At 42.1% G+C, this 16,438-nt stretch overlaps 1 protein-coding gene across 1 annotated transcript in view; it reads left to right on the forward strand.

The window, feature by feature from the left end:
- Positions 1–2,408: 2,408 nt before the first annotated feature.
- The window catches only part of tram1 (translocation associated membrane protein 1), a 28,743-nt gene continuing 14,713 nt past the window's right edge, over positions 2,409–16,438 (forward strand). The window contains exons 1-6 of the mRNA XM_033019333.1: positions 2,409–2,641; positions 6,150–6,213; positions 10,296–10,414; positions 10,497–10,613; positions 10,703–10,761; positions 15,178–15,262. Coding sequence (XP_032875224.1) covers positions 2,522–2,641; positions 6,150–6,213; positions 10,296–10,414; positions 10,497–10,613; positions 10,703–10,761; positions 15,178–15,262 — 564 coding nt within the window. The 5' untranslated portion in view covers positions 2,409–2,521. The remainder of the gene's footprint in view (positions 2,642–6,149; positions 6,214–10,295; positions 10,415–10,496; positions 10,614–10,702; positions 10,762–15,177; positions 15,263–16,438) is intronic.

Consider the following 16,438-nt stretch of genomic DNA (forward strand, 5'->3'; position numbering starts at 1 on the left):
TCCTTCCTCAGATTTGGAGACCAAAACTGTACGCAATACTCCAGGTGTGGTCTCACCAAGACCCTGTACAACTGCAGTAGAACCTCGCTGCTCCTATACTCAAATCCTTTTGCTATGAAAGCTAACATACCATTCGCTTTCTTCACTGCCTGCTGCACCTGCATGCCTACTTTCAATGACTGGTGTACCATGACACCCAGGTCTCGCTGCATCTCCCCTTTTCCTAGTCGGCCACCATTTAGATAATAGTCTGCTTTCCTGTTTTTGCCACCAAAATGGATAACCTCACATTTATCCACATTATACTGCATCTGCCAAACATTTGCCCACTCACCCAGCCTATCCAAGTCACCTTGCAGTCTCCTAGCATCCTCCTCACAGCTAACACTGCCCCCCCAGCTTAGTGTCATCTGCAAACTTGGAGATATTGCCTTCAATTCCCTCATCCAGATCATTAATATATATTGTAAATAGCTGGGGTCCCAGCACTGAGCCTTGCGGTACCCCACTAGTCACTGCCTGCCATTGTGAAAAGGACCCGTTTACTCCTACTCTTTGCTTCCTGTTTGCCAGCCAGTTCTCTATCCACATCAACACTGAACCCCCAATGCCGTGTGCTTTAAGTTTGTATACTAATCTCTTATGTGGGACCTTGTCGAAAGCCTTCTGGAAGTCCAGATACACCACATCCACTGGTTCTCCCCTATCCACGCTACTAGTTACATCCTCGAAAAATTCTATAAGATTCGTCAGACATGATTTACCTTTTGTAAATCCATGCTGACTTTGTCCAATGATTTCACCACTTTCCAAATGTGCTGCTATCCCATCTTTAATAACTGACTCTAGCAGTTTCCCCACTACCGATGTTAGACTAACTGGTCTGTAATACCCCGTTTTCTCTCTCCCTCCCTTCTTAAAAAGTGGGGTTACGTTTGCTACCCGCCAATCCTCAGGACCTACTCCAGAATCTAAAGAGTTTTGAAAGATTATTACTAATGCATCCACTATTTCAGGAGCTACTTCCTTAAGTACTCTGGGATGCAGCCTATCTGGCTCTGGGGATTTATCGGCCTTTAACCCATTCAATTTACCCAACACCACTTCCCGGCTAACCTGGATTTCACTCAATTCCTCCAACTCCTTTGACCCGCGGTCCCCTGCTATTTCCGGCAGATTATTTATGTCTTCCTTAGTGAAGACGGAACCAAAGTAGTTATTCAATTGGTCCACCATATCCTTGTTCCCCATGATCAACTCACCTGTTTCTGACTGCAAGGGACCTACATTTGTTTTAACTAATCTCTTTCTTTTCTAGTCTAGACTAAAAACGTATCTGTTCTCCCAAGCCTTTCCTGACTTCCTCTGAGCGAGGGCTATTTGTATATATGTATGTAGCTTGCTTGTGTATACTATTCTTATAACAAATGTAAAGCATTTTGGTCAACAAGAGTTGTTTTTTAAATGTGCTATATTAATAAATATCCGGTGGGCGGCACGACCGACGTCGCAGCGGCCTCTGCAGTCCGTCTGTCTTTTAAAAAAATATTTTTAAATTTTATTGACCTGTTGAGGGTATAGTTTGTAGTGGGTTTTTGACTGTGTATGTGTGGGGGGCGGGGGGTGGGTTGGGGAAACTTTTAAATCTCTTCCCTGTAAGGGGACCCGACCTTTTTCCTGTCGGGTCTCCGTTGTCGTCTGGGCCTGGCGCCGTGGAGCGGCCTCCAGCCGGAGCCAGCTGGGGGCTCAAGTCGCGGAGCCGGCGGAGCTACGGACCCACCATCGTGGAGCTGGCCGGCTTCGGAGCGTGGAGAGCTGTGGTGGCACGCTGCTGCGACCCGACTCCGGTGGATGGTGACATCGGGAGCTCGCGGGTCCCCGGTGGGAGACCGCTTTGCGGGGCACCGGCAACGGCGACTTCTCCCGCTCGAATTGCAGGGTTGAAGGTGACCTGGAGCGGGGCCTTACATCGCCCGGCGCGGCTTAAACAGCTGCGGGACTTGCTAGCGCCCGCCGGGGGCTCCAGTGTCGGGACCCGGAGCAGGGCCTTGCATCGCCCGGCGCGGCTTTAAGTGGCCGCGGAACTTTCTAGCGCCCGCCGGGGGCTTTGACTTTGACTTTGACATCGGGAGAAGAATGGAGAGCAGGGGAGAGACAAGACTTTGCCTTCCATCACAGTGAGGAGGAGATTCGCTGTGATGGATGTTTGTGTGGATTGTGTTGGTGTGTGTCTTGGTTCTTTTCTTGTTGTATGACTGCAGAAACCAAATTTCGTTTGAACTTCATGTGAGGTTCAAATGACAAATAAACGGTATTGTATTGTAAATGTGACTTGACTGGACAGTATTGGGTGAGGCATCGCGGTACTTACTGCTCCCTCCCTGAAGGGGCGATGCGGCGGGAGTCTCGCCTGCCCCTTGGGCAGCGAGGGCGGAGTCAGGGCGCCTCAGGTTCCTGCAGACGTGGTGCTGCTGCTCGTTATCGTCAGTCTGAGGTTCCGGACACCCTTCGTGCCACCGCCATGGGTCTGCGCAAGAAAAACAAGAACCCGCCGGTGTTCAGTCATGAGTTCATCGTGCAGAACCACGCCGACATCGTGTCGTGTGTCGCCATGGTCTTCCTGCTCGGTCTGATGTTTGAGGTGAGTTAGTGAGCGGCGCCTACCTCCACCCGCATCGGGGTTAGCTCCCTTTCAACGGCCCTCAGTGAGGCTGCTCCCCGGCTCCGGCCGTCCCCGAGACGTGGCATTCCGTGGTGTCGGGCGGATCGTGGACATGTCGGTCCGCTCCGTCGCTCGGCCTGCCTGCCTGCCACCAGTATCCGGACCCTCTCTCTGGGTTGCTTTTTCTCACCCGGACCTGGTCTCAGCCGCCGGGCATTCTGGTAGTTGTAGTGCCCCGTACGTGTGTCCGGGCGGCGGTGGGCGAGTGCAGGACTACAAGCACCACGGTGCAACGCGCGAAACAAGCGGCGTGGCTTGGCTCAGCTCCCCCTCGGGAACAGTTGCCTTTGGGTTGACGTGTCCAATTCGAAGAGCTTCCCGAACCTCATTTTACTCTAAGCTTGCTGATGGTTTCCAAAATGTATATGTATCCATTCTTAACCATGCTGCACTTGAATATCAATTTATGTTTAAAACTACTTGGAAATATAATCCATATGTGCAATTAAAATGTATTTGTCTATTTTGTCACTGCTGCATATGCCCCTGTTCTGCATCGTACTTTGAGAAGTTTGGTGATGTTTTCGTTACTCTTCATCAGTGGTAGAAAGCCTTGCGTGTAAAATTGCAAGAGTTAACCAGGCTTCTTAACTCGGCATGATTTTTCCTGCGAGTGCCTATCTACGTATATCTAAACTTACATCAATGTAATTGCACTCTAGTCAAAGCAACGCGGTGTCATGTTAGCGACATGCCTTTGTAAATGTGTAAATTTAATAAAACCAGCGTTTTTTAATTGGGTGTTGGGTTAAATGTGAGTATACTGATCCAATTATTCACTACAGGTTAATGCTACTTCACTGTACGCATTTGATTACATTTGTGCAAAGTTGTAAGGAGACATGAAGACATGGTACAAAAGTTGCAAGATAAATTTTTGCAAAGCGAGTTACAGTTCATAGAATCAATCAAAAAATTAATACACAAAAACAAGCGTTTTGCTGGTAATATCTGTGATGTTGAATAAGAGCAACCAAACATTATCCCACTTTCTAACACATAGCTCTGCACATCAAGTCCGTAGCTCTACACTTGACTCTTCAAATACACATTAAAATTGTTCCAAAGCGATGGAAGGGTAACTCCATCAGACTTTCTGGCATTGAATTCCAGAGTTCGTTTGCCCTTTTGAAAAAAAAAATCCTCATCTTTTTAAAACTATGCCGTCAGGTTTGGCGCTGTACCCAAGGGAATTGGGTCCTTTCTATTTGCTATTCAACCGCTCTGAATTTAATCCACTGAAATCATCTCCCTTTTGTTCCAAAGGAAACAAGTTTATTTGATATCTCGTCAGATAAAAATTTAGATCCATGTAAATACCTTATCTTCAAATGTATACATGGTATGCAAGGTGTGGTCTAAATTGTACATATGAAGCTGAAGCATAATTATGAGCTCTAAAGTTCTGTGCCTCGGCCTATGTGAAAGCTATGCTATCTTAAGCATCATATTGACTTGCCCTTCTACCTGCCAAACCTCCCCAAATGTCTTTCATAGTTGGCTTTCTTCTCTTCATTTTTAATCTTTTTGAGTTCCAGATTTGTTAGTGCTAGTTTCCTTTGATTAACTCTTTGCTAGTTTAATGTCAGAGGACCTAATGCCATCTTTCCAAGCTTAACATTGGGAATGTTCAGGTTAGTGCAGAATTTTATCATGAGATTGGGTGCTCTCTCTGTAGACTCTGCGCATCTTCTGGCTTGTTGGTAGATGGGTGTTATTCTGGCTGGAGGTCCATGACCAGTGGTGTTCTGCAAGGATCAGTGCTGGGACCTCTGTTTGTGATATGTATAATGACTCGGACAAGAATGTAGATGAATTGGTAGGCAAGTTTTCAGACAACATTAAAATTGGAGTTGCTTACAGTGAAGGATGCTGTGAAACGATACAGCAGGTTATAGTTCAGTTACAGATACGGGCAGAGAAATAGCCATGGAGTTTAATCCATGCAAGTGTGTCCATGCACCTTTGTGCATGGACCATTTGTTTCTTTGCTCAGACCTTGTCTCCAGCATATCCAATCTGTCACCTGGGTGACCACAATAAATTAATTCATCTTTGTTACTTGGCCACTTTTGACTCTTTGATAACATTTTTCATGTCAGCTGGGGGGCACTTGGCACTGCTTCTCCTTTTCACATTACAGACCCGAAAAAAACAAACTATGATCTTCCAACTAGATTTTTCATCTACTCTCGTCTGTCTTTGTAATTCTGACATTGGATTGCAATCAAACCTACTGATATATTCCGAATGGTTTCAAGTGTTGTTCGAGCAGTGAATAACCAGACAAGTGAAGAATATTCTATTAAAATGTTTAAGGTGCCTTGTGGATGGTGAAAGGTTTTTGGAGAAATCATGATCTGCTTGTGTGACTGGTTCCTTGTCAATGTTGACTCTTCAGTATCACAATGATGACAAATGACAGGAAACCCGATGTCAATGCAATGTGGTTGTGCGGTTTTGTTGTAGATGGTCGATGCTTGGTACTTGTTCAGCACATTATCTGAGGTTTATCAAGTAAAGCGTCAAAGGTTTCTAAGTTTTTCTTTGTGCAGGGAAGACATTCTTCATCCTGTTTTTGACTTTGTGATGGAGGGAGATGATTGATCAAATGGTTGCAAAATGATTGATCCTCTAATCCTTTCTAGTGTAATTATTTGTACTGACTCAGCTTGGCAAATCCCCAGCTGAATCTGATTCAGTATTTCAGTCAGGGTGCTTTTAGACCTTTCCTGTGTCACTACACTCAGTTATACCTTTATTGCCCGGAATATATTGAATTAACTGAAGATCACCATCTGTGTTTGTGGCGTGGTCAGGGCAAGATCAAAATGTATCATGTTCTTAGGGCTTCAGGTTCAAAATAGTTATAAATACTCATCTATGTGTTTTGCTCTTGTGCTGGACTTTGGTATTGTTCATGGTGGAGCTAAGTATGTAGCGACTAAATCAATTTTCCCTCCGGCTGGATGTAGCTTTGATATGTCAATTGTTCAATAGCAAATTGTAATGTATTTTTGTTTTGCATTTATGCATGCATGCAGTCCTGTACTTGATGCTTCACCTCAGTTGTTAGCATTTTTCGGCCTGCTTGCGGTTATGATCAGCAAGCTGTCCTGCATTCCTCATTGCTTCCACACTTGCTGGGCACGATAGGATGACTGATATGGGAAGCTACGTGACTAGATTGTAGTGGAAATGAAATCATTACTGTGTGTGAAACCTCATTTTTGTAAATGTATCCCATTTAGTGTGGGTTTTAATGCTGTACAACAAAATTGAGCTGCCCTTACTATTGTTGGTATTGACATCAGCCATTGAAAAGGTTGATGTCCATTTTCCGTGCTGATTTATGGTTAAAATGTTGTTTTTTTAATTTAAATGATTACTTATGATAACTGAGGATATTTTCTTTCCTGTTTTGCAGATGACAGCTAAGATAGCTGTGTCCTTTGTTACTCTGCAATATAATATCACAATTCCTGCAACAGGTATGTTTTCTTAGCGTTTTTGGATTTCTCCGAGCAATACCTTGCATTAAGTAACCCTTGCTTTCCCTCTGTCTCCATCCCTTCACCATCCTGGTTCTCCGACTAGTTTGACTGTCCTCCTGAGTACATTTTACTGATTGTATGCCTCGTTGTCACCTTTCCCTAGTTTAATGATCTATTCTACATTTTCCTTGATCTTCCCCCCCCTTTGATCTCTTGTTTTCATGCTTCCATATCTCTGTCTCCCTCTTCCCCGACTCTCAGATTGAAGAAGGGTCTCGACCATCACGCATTCCTTCTATCCAGAGATGCTGCCTGTCCTGCTGAGTTGCTCCAGCATTTTGTATCTATCTTCGGTTTAAACCAGCATCTGCAGTTCCTCTTTTTCTGGCTGAGCCTCTCGACAGCCTAGCTAATTTATTAACCCAGAGATGAGCTTCCAGCTCAATGTCCTTCGTTACAAAGACCACCTACATTCACCTTCAGAATATTGGGAAAGGTCACCCCTGTCTGTGATTTGACTATGGAAATGATGTGTGGACCAATCTACCATCCACCCATCCAGAATTCTGGGGCCTATCTCCAGACTTCGTCTTCCATTCCAGTATTCAGGCATGAGATTTCTCCACGGATTTTGAAATTTGATAAGTCATCGCCGCTGTTGTGAGACTTCACCCCTTATGAGGCATCAGCGCTATCGACGCCCCACTTCACACCTCCGTGGTGCCGACCCAGGCCCCAACCGCGGGCACCATCGGCCGCTTCGTCCGATCCGGGCTTCTACCCGCGAGGACTCGGGCTTCTACGCGGCGCTCCAGGAGGCGTCGAGACCGCGGCGCCTCGATAACGGCCTCTGGCCGCGTTCACAGGTCGTCGGGATGCCTTCTGGCTGCGCAATACAATGCATTGTTGCATTTCCTACTTGGACTCACCATTGAGTCAGCAATTAGCATTCCTTAATAGTCACTGACTTTGCTGGACATTTTCACATTGCCAGAATCGCCAAAAGAAGATAAAAGATTATTTGCTTATTTTTCTTTTATTTTAAATATAATTTGACCATAGATTTAAATAAATTAAATCTTTAATTTTAAATTTTGGCAAGTGTTATTTTCAAATATGGCTTAAATTCCAAGTTGAGATGTTAATATTTTGTCTACTTAATTTGACTGAGTAGCTATGTAGCACAATATGATCATCTTTGAAGTAGACGGACCATCATTTTCATCCTAACTGTTAAGAGTTGGATTTGAAATTCATTTGGCATTTAAATACAATGGTAAAGGATACTTCTCTATAATTAGAGTAAACAAGCAAGGAACAGGTATCATGTTACAAGTAGGTGTAATATAAAATATTTTCAATATGACATAAGTGTAAACAAGCAAGGAGTTGGTGTCATTTTAAGGTATGATTATCACAAATTTTCTGTGTAAATTAAGAAGTGACAAGCAAGTAAAATGTGCCATTTTAAGGTATAATTTAAAAAAATTACAGTATAAATTAAGGGTAAACGGGCAAGAGAGTATATTGCCTGGACCCCCATCTCTCTTCCTCTTTTTTTCAGTTTTTTTCCCTATCATGCCTGAGTATTACCTCAATTAAACATTTTTCACCCTTGCGTTCAAATTTCTCTATTGTTCCAAGACTCCCTATTTTGGTAACCACAGTCTCCTTCATCACCACAATGCGTTTACTTTTTACCCATTTCTGGACACCTCTTTATTCTGAGTGACGTTTCCTCACTATTTGGCAACCTTGCCTCTGTGAACCCTGAACTCTGAAGTTCCCTCCAAAATATTGTCTCTCCAATTTCCTTCAAATCGTTTCTTAATCCACAATTTTACTTAGTAACTGCTTGCCAGGCTTCTTCTCATTTTCTTGGTCTGATTCCTGTAAGGTGCCTTAGGACATTTTATTATATTAAAGCAGTACATAATACAAGATGTTATCATTATCTTTATCATGGGCTGATGTAAAGTGCTTATTAATGTGATGGTTTTTTGATGAACCTTCGAGTAATTTCTCGCTTTTTGAAATTATTTGCAAGTAACATACTTAAAAACATCAACCGAAGTTTAAAAGTAGTTTGTCATGAATACTGTTGTAGTTGTTGTACATGGTCTTCAATTATTAGTTTTTCTTATTCTACTTATTCCTATTTTCCCATATTCCTTCAGATTTTTTTTTATTGTAATTGTTGGACATGGTCTTCAAATGTTAATGGATTTCTGACATCTCAATCAGCGGGATCCTATAACTATTGCTTGCTTCCATTTTATTGAAATGTACTTTCCTTCTGCTATTGGGATCACATTATAACTTTTTACTGGAGCTTTACAGTAATTGTGTTGAATTCACCTAAAACACCTGAACTCCTTCAACATTAAACCCACCCGTTCTAGAGTAATGATTTTTTATTTCTACTAGCTGAACATTTTGCAATCGTTACTCTCAAGTTTTTTTTATTGTTATTAATTAGTTTATCAACCTAATCATTCTATTTTTTTTATTTGCTTATTATACAATCTTGTAAAGCTTCCATCTTTTTTTGTTTTTTTGTTGTTGTTTTATTGTTGTTTATTTTATTAGAAGTTAATACAGTACAAAACAGTACAGTGGAACCTAATTTTAGGTGCCAACTATGTCATACCATAATCAATTCTATGTACAACCTCTAGTTTTATGTTTTGAGAAGGAAGTAAGCAAGACAAGAAAAAGAAAACAATAGAAAGCGGAAAAATAGATGGTAGAGAATAGAAAAATGTGAAGTGTGTATATAAAAAAAATAAATAAATAAAAAGTGGAAAGTAGAAATAGGAGAGAAGGCCCCTTAAAAGAGAAATTTTCAAATCTTTATTCGGAGATGTAGATCTATCCGGGAAATCAGCAATCTTTACGGTACCGCTGCATCACATGATTCCAAAAAGTCGATGAAAGGAGACCAACTCCTTAGGAATTGGTCATATTTATCTATTAGTCGGAGTCTCATTTCTTCAAGGCGTGCTATGTCCATCATATTCCTAATCCACATTTTAACAGTTGGTATGGTTGTATTTTCCCAAAATTTAAGTATCAATTTCTTTCCAATTATTAACCCATAATTAAAAAAACCGTTTTGGTCTTTATTTAAATTGATATCTTCTACTATTATTCCAAATATAATCCATTCCGTTTTAGGTTCTATTGTGGACATGAAAAGCTTTGTAAATATATCAAATATATCGCTCCAAAATTTATTCAACTTTGTACATCCTACAAATGAATGTGTTATATTAGCGTTTTGAAACACACATTTATCGCATCTGGGAGAGACGTTTGGATAAAATTTATTCAACCTCGTTTTTGAATAATATAGTCTATGTAATAATTTGAATTGAATTAAATTATGTCTTGCATTAATAGAACAATTATGTGTGTTCATCAGATACTTTTCCCATCTATCCTTCGAGATCTTTATCATTAGCTCATGTTCCCAATCTTCTCTTAGTGCTTCTGTTGAGGGTAATTCTCTATTTAATATATTATTATAAAAGTATGATATTAGTTTTTGTGAATCAGCCTTAATATTCATTGCTTCTTCTAAAGGATCTAAAAATATAGTTTGAAATCTATGTATATATTTCTTCATAAAGTCACATATCTGTATATATTTAAAATATTGATTATCCTTCAGTTTAAATTTAAATTTTAAATGTTGAAATGATAACAGTTTGCCCAATTCATACATATCCCCTACTTTCCTAATCCCCAGTCTATCCCATTGTTGATATGTTTTATCGATAAGAGATGGTTTGAATGCGGGGTTGTTCAATAGTGGGGTTAGTACTGATAGATTATTTAATTTCAAGGATACATTTATTTGTTTCCAAATTCCATCTTTAAGATCACATTACTTCATGAATGATTTATGAATTGCATTCTTTTCAATGTATATTTTGTTTTTCTTTTAATTTGACAGTTACATTTGCAGTTATTGATTCTTACAAAATAATCACCTGTGAACGCCTACGTGTACTTTTGTTTTACATATGTAACTTACCTTGTGCATCAATATATCTTGAATTCTTTGTTTCTTTTAGATGAAAAGGATGCATCACGCATTCTTTATCATTATGGCTTTAAGGACGTGGCTACAATTTTCTTTTACACTTTGGTTGCTATTATTCTCCACGCCATTGTGCAAGAGTATGTGCTTGATGTGAGTATGGTTACATTTTTAAAATAATCCCTCAAATGATGTTTTATCCAGCTATCAAATGACTTGAGTTTCATCATTACAGAAAATCAACAGGCGGATGCACTTCTCAAAAACAAAGCACAGCAAATTCAATGAATCTGGACAACTCGGTGCCTTTTACTTGGTTTCTTTTGTCTGGGGAGCATGCATTCTAGGCTCTGTAAGTAAAAATTATTTTCAATAGTTTTTGATTTTGGCAAATATAATGATTGCTTAACAGTCTGAGCAAACATTTTTTCATGTTTACAGGAGAATTACGCATCACATCCTAGGAATTTATGGGAAAGCTACCCACATACGTTGATGCCGTGAGTATTTTTTTATAAAAACATTAATATATCTTCACCTATTTCTATTATTTATTCTTTACAATTTTAATTCTTATAGGCGTGTGCAATGCGGGTGCACTTTTCAATAGAAATAGTAGAATAGTTTCTTTATTGTCATTGTAACATGAACCATGTACAATGAAATTAAAAGATGTCAGCCAGTCAGTGCACCATTCAAACATTTCTAAAAGCTAACGATACATACAAGGTAAAATATTAAAAAAAAGATAAACAACTAAAATAAATATCATGAAAATAGCACGCATAAACACCCAACCCTACATCCTTCTGTCGATTTCACAGTGTACCACAGTCCCTTAGTATGTATCGCCCCTGCGTTCCTTGACGGCTACATTTAGTGCCTTTATAGCAGTGGGGTAAAAACTGTTTTTAAGTCTGTTTGTCCTTGTCCTTGTAGATCTGTACCGTCTGCCTGACGGCAACAGTTCAAACAGGGAGTGTCCGGGGTGGGAAATGTCCTTTATAATACTCTGAGATTTTTTGATGCAGCGGGAACTGTGTAAGTCCTCCAAGGTAAGGAGAGGGCAGCCGACAATCCTCTGGGCGTTGTCAATGCCGTTTGTGCTGGGGTTTTGGGTCTAAAAATGAGTGCCTTATGGTTATAAATGCTTTTCTTCCTTTGAGCACAGCACTTGACCCAAAGTGTAGGAGAAAAGAATCAATCTTGTGGCTCTCTTGGGTGTTTCTTCCAATGTACCTCTAACCCTAAACATCTTGCTTAAACTTGCTGGACACCTCTCCCTGATGAAGCAATGCTGGAATATTATTATTATAATAATAATAATAATAATAATACATTTTATTTATGGGCGCCTTTCAAGAGTCTCAAGGACACCTTACAAAAATTTAGCAGGTAGAGGAAAAACATGTAAGGGGAATGAAATAAATAGTAGAGACATGACTAGTACACAAAGTAAAGACAGAATACAATTAAAAACACAATATGAGGCAATTAATGCACAGATGAAAAGGGAGGGGGACGTGGGGCTAAGGATAGGCAGAGGTGAAGAGATGGGTCTTGAGGCGGGACTGGAAGATGGCGAGGGACACGGAATTGCGGATCAGTTGGGGGAGGGAGTTCCAGAGCCTGGGAGCTGCCCTGGAGAAGGCTCTGTCCCCAAAACTGCGGAGGTTGGATTTGTGGATGGAGAGGAGACCGGCTGATGTGGATCTGAGGGACTGTGAGGGTTGGTAGGGGGAGAGGAGGTCAGTGAGATATGGGGGGGCCAGATGGTGGAGGGCTTTGTAGGTGAGGACCAGGATTTTGTAGGTGATCCGGTGGGAGATGGGAAGCCAGTGAAGTTGTTTGAGGACTGGAGTGATGTGATGCCAGGATTTGGTGTGGGTGATGAGTCGGGCGGCTGCCTTCTGGACCAGTTGGAGTCGGTTGATGTAGGTGGAGCTGATGCCAAGGAGAAGTGAGTTGCAATAGTCCAGTCGGGAGGAGATGAAGGCATGGATGAGTCTATCAGCAGCGGGAGGTGTGAGAGAGGGTCTGAGTTTGGCGATGTTGCGGAGATGAAAGAAGGAGGTTTTAATGACATGGCGGATGTGAGGCTCAAGGGAGAGGGTGGAATCAAAGATCACCCCAAGGTTGCGGGCCTGGGGAGATGGGGAGACAGTGGTGCCGTCGATTGTGAGAGTGGTGTTATTGATTTTGCTGAGTGTGGCTTTGGAGCCTATGAGGAGGAATTCTGTCTTATCGCTGTTGAGTTTGAGGAAGTGATGTTGCATCCAGGTTTTTATAGCTGACAAACAGGAGTTGATATGGGAGAGGGGGGGGGGGGGGGTTGTGGGGGGATTTGGTGCCGAGGTAGATCTGGGTGTCATCGGCGTAGCAGTGGAAGTCCAGGTTGAAGTGGCGGAGTATCTGACCAAGGGGGAGGATGTAGATGATGAAGAGGAGGGGGCCGAGTACGGAGCCTTGGGGAATGCCTTGAGTGACCGTGGCTGTAGCAGAGGTGTGGTTGTGGAGAGAGATGAAGTGGGATCTGTTGGAAAGGTAGGAACGGAGCCAGCTGAGTGCAGAGCCTTCAATGCCGAGGTTTTTGAGTCTGGTGACAGGATGTTATGATTCACTGTATCGAAGGCTGCGCTCAGGTCGAGGAGGATAAGGATGTTGAGGGAACCAGTGTCAGCAGAGGTGAGGAGGTCGTTGAGGACTTTGAGGAGAGCAGTTTCTGTGCTATGGAGGGGGCGAAAGCCAGATTGGAGGGGTTCAAGTAGGTTATACGCAAGGAGGTGGGAATGAAGTTGCGATGCAACGATACGCTCCAGGGTTTTTGAAAGAAAGGGGAGGTTTGAGATTGGGCGGTAGTTAATGAGAGAGGAGGGATCAAGACCAGGTTTCTTTAAGATTGGTGTGACAGCAGCAGTTTTGAAAGCGGAGGGGACAATTCCTTGGGACAATGAGGAGTTGAAGAGATTAGTGAGGTAGGGGCAGAGAACGGGGAGGCAGGACTTCAGCAGGGGAGTGGGGAGAGGATCGAGGGAGCAGGTAGTGGGTTTGGAAGAGCTGATGAGTTTGGAGATTTCAGTAGGGGTGACCAGGTCAAACTGGGAGAGGAAGCAGTGTGGAGGAGGGGTAAGGAGGTCAGTGGAGATGTTGAAAGGAGGGGCCTTGGTAGGTGGTGGAGTAGATGCTGGGGAGTCGGGTACAGGGGATAAAGATTGATAGATGGTGCTGATTTTATCAGCGAAAAAGTGGAGGAATGAGTTGCAGAGATCCGGAGTAGAGGTAGGGAGAGTGTTGGCTCGAGGCTTGAGGAGGTTGCCCTCTGTGGAGAAGAGAGTTCTGTGGTTTAGGCAGGGGTCGGTGAATATGGAGGAGAGGTAGGCAGATTTTGCAGCAATGAGGGCATCTTTGTAGTCAGTGAGGTGGAGTTTGTAAGCTTCAAGGTGGACTGTGAGAGATGATTTCTTTGTGAGTCGTTCAAGTCGGCAACCAGTCTGTTTCAGTTTACGAAGTGCAGGTGTGTACCAGGGTGAAGATGTGTTGAAAGTTACGGTTCTTGTTTTGAGGGGGGCCATAGTGTTAAGGGAGGTAGACAAGGTGGAGTTGAGATGGTCTGTGAGATCATCAGGTGAGATATGGGGGAGAGTGGTGGAGAGCAGGTCAGAGAGATGGTGGGAATCAATGGATTTTAGATTACGGAAGGTGATTTCTCGGAGGAAGCGGGGGCGAGGTGTCGGAGAAGGGATGGTGAATCGTATAAGCTTATGATCAGAGAGGGGGAAGAGGCATGGATCAATCAAAACTCATTTTGAATAACCTGAAGGGAAGACTAACACACTGGGTGAATACATGGTTGTGTCAGCCTCAAAAAGAGCCGAAAGAGCAATACAAAGTTACGTGCTGCCACAAATTGTGGGAAGAAATTATGTGGGACATAATTTGCCGAGAACGACTGGCAGATTTGGATGAGGGTGATGATATTGTGTGCCAGATCAAAGTGGCAGCCTCTACTGAGACTCGGTCTCCAGAAGTGAGAACAGTGAACACTGCCTGCAAACTGAAACCCTAACCTTTGCGTTCTCTAAAACGTGGTAATTGGCCACCAAACCTTGGTAATGAGCAATTTTGTTATGTCAATGCAGCTTAGTACCCAGGACCTCCTGGTTTGAGGCTCAGCTGAGTATTGTCTTTACTTGCTGCCTCTTGTGAAGCTCTCTTTCCCTGAAATGAGAAAGTGAAAACCACAGTTGAATTTTGGAGAAAAGAAAATAATGGCTATGCTATCCTAATAAATGTGGTACTAAATTTCAAGTTCAAATGAGCCATGATTGATTTCAGATCTGTACTTTACCGTTAGACTTTAGAGACCTGATGTGACATTATGGTTGAACCAGAAGTTTATTTACAATACTTTCAGCTTATTTAATTTTAGACAGGACTTGGTGTTATAGTTGCATTCAAGACATTAAATAATTTTGTTGTAATATATTTGAACTGGTTATTTATTGTAGACTTATTGCAATTTATATCCAAGAGCTGAAATATGATATTTGATCACTGGTAGCTGTAAAGTCTGAGACTAATTTGCATGCTACACTATTCCAGGTAAGAATATTAATTTCACAGCGTCGTGAAGAAATATGCAACGTTCTGATTAGTCAGAATGCTTTGTGGCAACACGGCTGTGAGCAAAGGTTGTCATTACAGTAGTGTCCCTTAGTTATCTGGAACTGTTTTTGTTGGTTATTGCAATGATGCCTCCAAAATATGTTACAGATAAATTAGCGGTAATTTATGTAACTATTTACAAGAGTTAATTTAACCTGTGCATTTTGATTTTGGCCTGTACATTGTGATTTGCACTAAATTGCAAGATTTCTATGTACATTCTTTGTAACATATTTTGTTATTTTTTTTAGTTTTCAGGTGAAATTTTTCTATATCGCCCAGGTGGCTTATTGGTTGCATGCCTTACCGGAGCTTTATTTTCAGAAAACCCGAAAGGTGAGCTTTGGTACTTTTCCTTTGCATGATGTTTTGCATACAGTATACCAGCTGCAGCAACAAATGTTGGGAAGGCAAATTTGATTAACAAAGTTAATAATAATTAGTTGATGATGAACAGCAGAATTTAGACGACTTGGCATTGAACAAAGCTCTGTAGAAATGCAGTCTAATATTATTATGTTAAGCCTTGGTAATGACATTAGTTTTTGAGCTTTCCTGATGAATGACAGATTAAAACCACTACCTGGTGTGGCTGTACAGCCCAAAAGCCTTGGGTGTAGGAAAGAACTGCAGATGCTGGTTAAATTGAAGATAGACACAAAATGCTGGAGTTAATCAGTAGGACATGCAGCATCTCTGGAGAGAAGGAACGGGTGATGTTTCGGGTCGAGACCCTTCTTCAGTCTGACGAAACGTCACCCATTCCTTCTCTCTAGAGATACTGCCTGTCCTGCTGAGTTACTCCAGCATTTTATATCTATCTTCTGTGGAACTATGAATCTTCATCGGAAGTAAAGATGCAGCTGCGAAGTGTCACTAAGGGTTTTCCATGTGGGCGGCACAGTGTCGCAGCAGTAGAGTTGCTGCCTTACAGCGCCAGAGACCCAGGTTCGATCCTGACTACGGGTGCTGTCTGCACAGAGTTTGCATGTTCTCCCGACGACGGCATTGGTTTTCACCGGGTGCTCCGTCTGATTTCCAAAGACGTGCAGGTTTGTAGATTAATTTGATTATGTAAATTGTGTGTAAGATAGAATTAGTGCACGGGGTGATTGTTGGTCGGCTGAAAGGTGTGTGACCACTGTTTCCCTGAACTAAACAATGTCTGTTACCTGGGAAGATGGGTATATTTTAGACATACAAGTGCAGTAAAACTTTGATAATCCACTATCTGGTTGTTCATAAATTCTATGGGTTCTTCATCTGGCTCATTGGGATTCTGATTTGCACACTCCTGCTGACACAGACACCCAGGTCTCTGGGGAAACGTATTATGCTACTGTGTAACATTTAAAAGTAAAATAAGTGTATTTGAATATTCGTACAAAAAAACACCCAATAGAAACATAGAAAATGGGTGCAGGAGTAGGCCATTTGTCACTTTGAGCCAGCCCCACCATTCAATATGATCATGGCTGATCGTCCAAATAATCTGTCAAATCTGCTGATCCA

Source organism: Amblyraja radiata, chromosome 4 (assembly GCF_010909765.2).
Source record: "Amblyraja radiata isolate CabotCenter1 chromosome 4, sAmbRad1.1.pri, whole genome shotgun sequence".
Taxonomy (NCBI): Eukaryota; Metazoa; Chordata; class Chondrichthyes; order Rajiformes; family Rajidae; genus Amblyraja; species Amblyraja radiata.